We start from the raw sequence: 8,879 nt of genomic DNA on the forward strand, positions 1-8,879 counted from the left end.
AGAGAGGCCTGTGCAGGGCTGTGGTGTCAAGGCTGAGGTTCTGGAGCCAGGCTGGCATGCGAACACCTCCATTCTCTCACTTGCAGTGGTGGGGGACACAGCTTGGGAGAATGGCCACTGACCATGGGTGGGGGGCAGGAGGGGACAGATTGTGATGGGGTAATTAGGAGTTGGGAGAGGTGCCCAGCAAGTGGCATCTGAGACTTGAAGGACATGGAGGATTTAAAGGTTGGAGGCTGGTGTGGTGAGAAGTCCCTGCTGCTGAAGGAGGATGGCGGGAAACATGGCACGGGAGTGGGGAGCTATGGCTGTGACCGCGTGGCAGATGGTGCGACATCCATCCTTCAACTGTGCCGTGTGCCCATGAAGTGTTAGTTCCTTTTCTAGGCAGTGGACGTGCAGTGCAGTGCTCGGTGACAGCCCAGCTCATGGAGCTGGACTCCTCAGTGGGTGGTCCTCATCCTGGGGACTCGACTGACAGTCACTCAGCAGAAGTGGGTGCTCCCGGGCTGCACAGGGACTGAGCGGAGGAGGGCTCTGAGCCAGTGCTGCAGGTGGTCAGGAGATAGGGGGAGGAGTCATGGGCATCCACATCCCCGCCTGCCCACCTCGGGGCTCTGACCTGGTCTCAGCAGGATGGCAAAGAGCCCCATACACGGGGTGAGCTGGTTCTTTGCAAGCTGACTTTCCAAGTGTGGTCTCTGTCTTGATTCTCTGGTGAAGGAATGTTCCCTTAACCAGAATCTCTCATTCTTCCCCAAACAGGGATCTGGGCTTGACCATTGTTCACTGTGGCTTATAAAAGTGGAAGCCCCTTCAACACAGCTGGAGGCTTCTTTCTGTGCTCCCCGGTCACCTGGCTCCATGGCACACCTGGGGGGCTTGTTTTTCTATTACACTGGAGTTACAGCATATGTGTACACTTGAAACAAATACACAAACATGGGTCTGGAGTATGGGGGTGACTTCACCTGTTCACTGTTGGCCTGGAAATGAGCAGGTGCCACAAGAAGCAGGTCTGTCCCATTTTTGGTCTCATGTTCTATGTGCCTCCTAACATGCAGTTACATATCTGTTTCTAGCTGCCAATGTCATCTGCTCATCAACCAAAGATGGTCAACTTGACAAGGACGAAGGAAAAGGTGGAAGTTTTGAATTTACTGAGAATTAGTAGAAAATATGCTTTCATGGCCAACTTTCAATGCAAGAGACTAAATATAAAAAATGTCCTAAATATAAGGAAGTGGCCAACACCCACTTCCATATCAATGTTGATGAAGTAGTCATGGCAACTTTAAAACACAACTGCAGTGTCCAATTAGCTTTGAGCTGAACCAACTTTCCAAAGTAGTAATACTTCATGTACCCTCCACCCCAGCTATAGTTAATATGACGTGACTAACTTTACCTGTTATAGTAGCTAAACTTCTGCCGTTTCCCCAACCAGAATCGCACACAGCAAGAATATAGCCCATTATAGTCACACAGTGCTGCTTCACAATCAGCATCAATTATTGCTCACCAGAAGAGCAAAGTTTCATAAACTACAGAGAGGTTTGTTTCACGGCACTTAAGCTGCTCATTTTGTTAGATAAAAAAATGAGAGGTGAACAATGGCTTTACATGTTAAAAATAGATCATCCGTTTTATTTCTAGTTGCATAAAAACAGTGAAAATACAAGCCATTTGTAGATCTTGTTGGTAAGCTGACATAATGATCCTTTAATTTCCTCACCCTCTCGGTTCTGCTGTTCTGTTCTGACCACTGGCCATGGGAGAGGAGTGGAGTCGGGGCTTAGAAGAGATGATATGGCTATTTGATGTGATAATTAGTTTTATTGCTTGCCCTTTCAGTCCACTCCCGTCACTCCAAACACAGAATCAAAGTTTAAAATCTAAGCCCTTAAATCTGTAGGAGTCAGGTTTTTGTGTTTTTTTTGCATAGGCATTACGAGGGATCGGTTTGATATAGGAAGGGGTTAGAAGCGTGAAGCCAATGGTTTAAATAAAGACAGATGAGATGAAAATGCTGGTCTCCCAGGCCAGTGTGCCTCAATGGTTGAGCATCAACCCATGATTTCCTGTCAGGACATACCTGGGTTGTGGGCTCAATCCCCGGTGGGGGGCGTGCAGAAGGCAGCCAATCATGTTTCTCTCTCACTGATGTTTCTATCCTTTTCTCTAAAATCAATAAAAACATACTAAAAAAAAGAAAAGAAAATGCTGGTCTGATCCACATGAAGTGACCTCGAACTAGTATCGGGCATCTCGATCCGCTGTGTGGATGTCCCAGAAAGACAGTTTCAACCTGAAACTGGTAAAACCTTTTGGCACTGAGCTAGTTGCTTTGAAAGGAATACAACAAAATGATCCACTCTAGAGATCTTACAAATGGGGAATTCGTCCCATAATGACATTTGTAAAACTGAAGTGATTGACATGGATTACTAGGGAACTGTCAACAGCCAGATCATAAAATCAGGACTGTCAGAGTATACAGTACCTTTAGTTTTCTGATTGTCCCAATGTAATTAAACAAACTGGGAGATGGGGGGCAAAAAAGGGAGCCAGAAAGAGAAACACAACTAACTCCCTTGACCAGGGCAGAACTGGTTAGACTGCGCTTCCCAGAGTGTGGAGCCAGAGCTCAGTGTGAGTGCAGCCTGGAGGGCAGCAGCGTGGACTGATGCTGAGTCCCACAGGACGGCTCCTCCCGGGCAGGCAATGGAGACATTCCTTCCCTCCCCCGCCTCCTATATTTCACAGTTGTCTTCCATGTATAGCAAGTGCTACTACTCTTTTTAGAGCGAGATTCAAAATCTTTCTGTTACTGTACATAATTTTAACATAGTTGAAAAATATAAGCAGCAACAGAATGTAAACACTGACAGTTCTGGAATGTTTGGAGTTTGAGCTACAGGGTTAGGCCAGGACTGTCTCAGCTTTCTATATGTGCAATGTCCACATCCTCTGAGGACCTGGGCTGCAGGAGCCACAGGACGCCATTACCGCTGGACAAGTTTCCACATTTCACCTGGACAGAGACAAATGACCCTGACCTACTTTCATGAAATTTGAGAAAAACCTGAGCTAGGCCCCGGCTTGTCTGGATTTGACGGGATTTGGGGACTAAGGAAACACCGGAAATACTTGTTTTCCTTTCCCCCAGACAAGTGTAATGAATGTAAAGGTGTTGATGCTAATTATTACATATTGTTAAGTCTTCAATTCTGCTTCATTAATGGCAACACTGGCAGCTGTTCTGCAGAATATTGCATATTAAACCGCAGGCAGCCTGACCACAAATACTGGAGGAAAGGGAATTTTAAAATTAGCTTAATGAATCGTTGCTCTTTAAGAATGTGAACAAAGATGGACCCCTAGGGCCATCTTTCAGAGGAACAGTTCTAAAGTACGCTAGTAAGCTAACAGCTGACGATGACGACTCATTTGTGATGTTTTGCTGACAATTTAGATAATGCATATAAGCCCTATGGTGAGTAGCCCTAACAAAATTTATAAAGCAAGACAAATTACAATTACTTAAACACTCGAATTTTGCTGGCAAAAGTAAAACTTATCCATGAGAACACAGAAAGTAGCCCCTGCCCCCCCAAACAAACAAACAAACAAACAAATCCCTACAACCTTAAAATCAATCCGAATTGTGTAATTTAACAGAAAGGGGTCTCCAGGCCCACAGTTGAAGAGTTCATCAAGGGTTTGCAGGGGGAGGTTTAAAAAATCCCACTTTCCGAAAATACCTGACAAGCAAGGGCACGGAAACCAAGGTGATGCTGATTCTGACGGGTGCAAACAGCTTGTGGATGGCGTAGGCCACCACGAAGGTGCTTGTGCCCGCGGCCATTTTTGACTGGACCAATGACTCCTTAAATCCGAGCTTAAGCAGGATGGCTGACATGTCCACACCACTGGAGGGCAAAGAGGCAAAAACAAAACAGTTATTAGAGCAAGGGGTTACACTGAGACAACGATTTGGCTCTGAGATTTACATTATTTTAAAAAATGTGATGACAGTAGCTAGATGAATAAAAAGTCTTGGACAGAAAGTAATTATTCCCAAAAAACCTCCCATGACAGTAGAAAACAAACATTTGTTACTGTCAGCAATCTCACCTCGAAACAACCATGTAAAACATGCCCAGGGAGACTAAGGAGATTCCAATGTGCACCGACATGCCGACGGCTCCATATTCTTGGAAAACCTTCTTCAGCTGCTGTGACTTGCTTTGCTTTTTCTCCTCTGTTTTGCTGAGGTCGCTGACTGTTGTCGTGGTGGTTTTGCTGGGGTTCTGTGCACAAACCAAAGAAGGGGGAGCCTCCAGGTCAGGAGCAGGGATGTCAGTGGTGGTCACCAGCTTCCACATCACACAGTGCTCCACTCGTCCCTCCACAGTGGGAGCCCAGCTACCCTCTGTGTTACTTGGGGAGCTGAGGCTAATTAATGCCCACTTAGCCACTAATACAGTGGAAGGCTGGGAACTAGTAGGATGGGCAGAATGATGGCCCCAAAGATGTCCAAGTCCTAGTCCCCAGAAGCTGAGACTGTCACCTTACAAGAGGATCTTGCAGGTGTGATTAGGTTCAGGATTTACATGGGCAGTTCAACCTGGACTCTCTGAGTGGGACCCATGTGATCATAAGAGTCCCTGTGAGGGAGGCAGGAGGGCCAGAGGGCAGGTGTGAGGACAGCAGCAGAGCCTGAGGCTGGAAGCTGCTCCCTGCTGGCTTGAGGACAGGACAGAGCCAGGACTGCCAGCGCCTCTGGACAGGAAGTGGGCTTTCCCCCGCAGCCCCCAGGAGCAACCAGCCCAGCCAGCACCTTGACTTTACCTCTGTGAGACCCAGTTTAGGTTGCTGAGCCCCAGAACAGTAAAGTAGTAAATGTGTGTTGTTTTAAGCCTCCAGGTCTGTGGTTCCATCCGCAAGAGGCACTAACGCCTTAGGGCTCAGACCTGGGGGCAATGATGACACTAGATCAGTGATGGTGAACCTTTTGAGCTCCGCGTGTCAGCATTTTGAAAAACCCTAACTTAACTCTGGTGCCATGTCACATATAGAAATTTTTTGATATTTGCAACCATAGTAAAACAAAGATTTATATTTTTGAATTTATTTTATATATTTAAATGCCATTTAACAAAGAAAAATCAACCAAAAAAATGAGTTCGCGTGTCACTTCTGACACGCGTGTCATAGGTTCGCCATCACTGCACTATATTGAGCACGTTCTCTGGGCCAGGTAGCACTCGCATGATTCTGTCCATCCGCTGTCTGCTTTCATCTTCCCAAAACCTGGAAGTAGATACTGTTGCTCTTTCCACTTTCCAGAGGAGCAACACCAGCTCAGGCCGAGGAACCGGCTCAGGCTGAGGAACCAGCTCAGGCCGAGGAACCATCCCGAAGCCGTACAACTGGAACTCAGGTGGCCCGAGTGCAGCCTGAGCACTCGACAGCCATGCTAATCGCTATGAAACAAGCACATGGGGCCCAAAAAAACCAGAGCAGAAGCGATGGCACGTGTACTTCCAGAATCAGATTTACCCTGCGATCCCCGCAGATAAAGGAAGGCCCAATTCCGGGCCATACACACTGGCTGGGATTTGCACAGACACAGTTCACTGCGCGTGGTGTCTGCTAACATCTACGGAGAACTATGGGGTCTGCAATGTTTGGAAGAAACAAAAAAGCCAAAAGCGTTGGATTAGACAACAAAGACGAAAACGCCCAATATGGAGCTTGCCTTTTTTTATCAGAAGATTTCTTTAGCCCTGGACAGACCTCAGAGCTCTTCCCGGCAGGTAGTATCTGGGTCGGCTCTAGGTCCGGCCTGGCAGAGGCCAGGGTGCCTTCCTCCCTGTATTTTTAGAGCCGCACTTCAAAGGGACGAGCGTGACAGCCCAGAATCCCCAAGAGGTAGGGGAGGACCCCTGGAGTGAAAATGAAACAGTACACGGCAGCAGTGCACACAGCAGAGGCCCCCACATTTAACCAGGTGTGCCGGCCAGAGAGCAGGGCACGTCCCAGCCCTGCCCAGCCTGCTCAGGAGCAGCTTGGACCTCTGCGTGGTCCCCAGGGGCCCAGACGCTGCTGGTCTGTTTGCCCAGAATCTTCCCTGAGTTTTAATCACACACAACAGCTACTCATTTTTGCCCCTCCTCCCCCCTGTACAAAACTCCGATTTATAAGTTAAAAGAGTCTCGTCTTTACTCCCGATGGGAAGAGCACCCTCTTTGTTCCCAAACTGCAGTTGGAGCTGAAAAAACACAGCCCCCAAAACCCAGAAGCGTTGGCCTTGGAATGAAATGTTTCACTAAATGCTATTTGCTTCCCTGGGAATTGTGTTAAGGTCACGGGGGTGGGAGTGGGGACGAACAGTACTTCTCACTGCCTTTTTATTTGACTTGCATGTTTTTTTCAGACTTAAAAGGAACACTTTACAAAGGGGGAGGGCCAGTGAGGGGCGACGGAGTCTCAGATTGAATTCTGACAGGTGTAAGCATAGCGTTTTTGGAAAGGTTTGAAAACCACCAGTGTCCTATTGAGTCCTGCGTTGGGCTTGGCGCTTGAAAGGCGTCATTTCATAACAATCCCCCAAACCCTGTCATGTGGCCACCCTGTCGCTCCCGCTTTGACAGGCAGGACACAGGGCGGGGGAGCGATGAGCTGGCTGGCAGTGCCTGGACTGGTTACTGTGCTGGTCACCACCCAGCCACACGGCCTCTAAGCTCCTCAGCAGAGTCCCCATCCTGTCCTAAGAGTGGAACATTCCTAAAGGAGGACACTTCCGGGACCTCCAGGCGGGGGTGGGGGGTGGGGAGAGGGGGAGGAAAGCTGTGATCAATCTCCTCCTTTTGGTTGGCCCCCTTTCCTCGCACTGCCGCTCACCAGCCGAATGGCTGCTCCTCTCATAATCACACTGCAGATGGGAGAGCTGCTAGGTGTTGGGCCCTGATAGTACGAACCACCCACGAACCGCACTTCCAAGTGGCAACCGACATTCTGACTGAGGCTGGTGTCGGCTGGGAGCCCTGACCAAGCCCACTGATGCCCATCTGTCCGCGCACTGGACCAGCAGCTGTCTCTGTGGAGGCCCCCCCCCCCTTTTATTTTACCACCTCTATTTTGGCAAAAGGCCTTTGGCCCAAAAAGAGACACAACAAGGCAGTCTGGCTTCCAGCTACAAAATAACCAGCATCTGCTGCAAGGGAGTGGGAGGGACAATATCCAGACACAAGGGATGGTTTTTAACTTTTCTGAGTTAGAATCTGACCTGGACAATTTTCTTCCTTCTATCTGGGTAGGAGGAAAAATCTTTAAGCATTGTGAGCCATGCATTTTTTCTTCCTACCCTGGAGGAGACTAAAGCTAAAATAAAGGAAGTTCTGAAGAGGTGACTTGTAAGGAATGGAGACTTTTCAGACATTCATTTCTTAGTGAAATATCACCTTACACGTTAGGCACTGCCTGGGATGCAGACTGTTATATCCCAGTGCCTGGACTTAGACATAGTGCTTTCATATACGTGTGTGAGTGTGTGTGTGATGCCCCTCCACTATTCATAAAAGTACAAAAGTCTGTATTAGAAGGAGCAGGAAGGTTTGAGGAATGAACCAAAGATCTTGCTCACAAGTTGCTCACATTGTTTGGGGTGACACCTGTTTTCACTCATTTGATAAATAATATTACTACTAAACACTATATTGTGTTTAGTCTGTACCGGTTCTGAGTACTTTGAAAATATTAATTCATATAATCCTCTCAATAACCCTGTGAGTTAGGCACTACTGTTACCCCCACTTAACAGATGAGGATCCTGGAAGCTCAGAGAGGTTGAGTAACTTTCCAAGGATCACACAGGAATTACCTGTGAAAGTTGGGATGAAACCTGAGTCTGTTTCTAAGGCCTTTGCCTGTCTATGCTCCTCACTTACTCACGAGTGCCTGCTCTGTGCAAGGCACTGCTCTGAGTGTGGAAGGTACAGTAATGAACAAAGCAGACAAAACCTCATCCTCTCGGAGCCTAAGGTCTAGTGGGAGGGGAGGGACAATCAGCAGAAAAGGAAACTAGCAAGGCTAAATGAGACAAGTGTTGTGGAGAAACACCAGCGAGGAGAGCAGAAAGGTAGAATGTACCAGGTGCCAGGGACATTACCTTGTTTCCCACTCACGCTCTATGAAATATGAATTAATATCCCATTTTACAGATGAGAAAACTGAGACACAGAAGTGAGAGAATTTGATCAAGGCCACAGAGCTAGTGAGTAGAGACAGGAATACAGGGAATCTGGGACTACACCATCATCACTGTACACCAAGCATGTCAAACTCGCGGCCCGCGGGCTGCATGCGGCCCACAACAAATGTTTTTGCGGCCTAGCCAATATAATGGTATGTAAGAGACATTTTAATAAAAATTTCGTAACTTAATTTTTATAATATCCTGTTATACATAATTATTAATAACGAACTACAACGTTCACTAATGACTGATTACTTTAATCGTGTCGCATTCATTTCCCTTACGCGCCTTATGCGCAGGCGTACCACTTCTCTCCACTAATACTAGCAGCGAATATTTTAGCAGCCGATTGCCTGTCATTAGGCAGTCATTAGTCTTGTACTGACATGTTTGGTGTGCACAACAGGAAATATTACGATTTTGGAGAACAAGAAAAATAGGTTTATTTGTGTGACGCTTATTAATTTGTGCAGTTATTCAGTATCTGGTAAGTTAATGTTCAAGAAAAAATATTAATTTTTATGAAAATGTTCTATTATTTTAGGTTAACGATTACTCATTTATTTCAGCCCTTTGTATTCAGCATGCCTCTATCGAAATAAACCTACGTTTCTAT

General features: G+C 47.0%; 1 protein-coding gene across 1 annotated transcript in view; it reads right to left on the bottom strand.

The window, feature by feature from the left end:
- Positions 1 to 2,798: 2,798 nt before the first annotated feature.
- The window catches only part of FAM210B (family with sequence similarity 210, member B), a gene marked incomplete at its 5' end in the record, with an annotated part of 7,447 nt that continues 1,366 nt past the window's right edge, over positions 2,799 to 8,879 (bottom strand). The window contains 2 exons of the mRNA XM_014528695.1: positions 2,799 to 3,932; positions 4,138 to 4,313. Of these exons, the coding sequence (XP_014384181.1) occupies positions 3,716 to 3,932; positions 4,138 to 4,313 (393 nt within the window). The remainder of the gene's footprint in view (positions 3,933 to 4,137; positions 4,314 to 8,879) is intronic.

This window comes from Myotis brandtii, unplaced genomic scaffold, assembly GCF_000412655.1.
Source record: "Myotis brandtii unplaced genomic scaffold, ASM41265v1 scaffold647, whole genome shotgun sequence".
Lineage (NCBI taxonomy): Eukaryota > Metazoa > Chordata > Mammalia > Chiroptera > Vespertilionidae > Myotis > Myotis brandtii.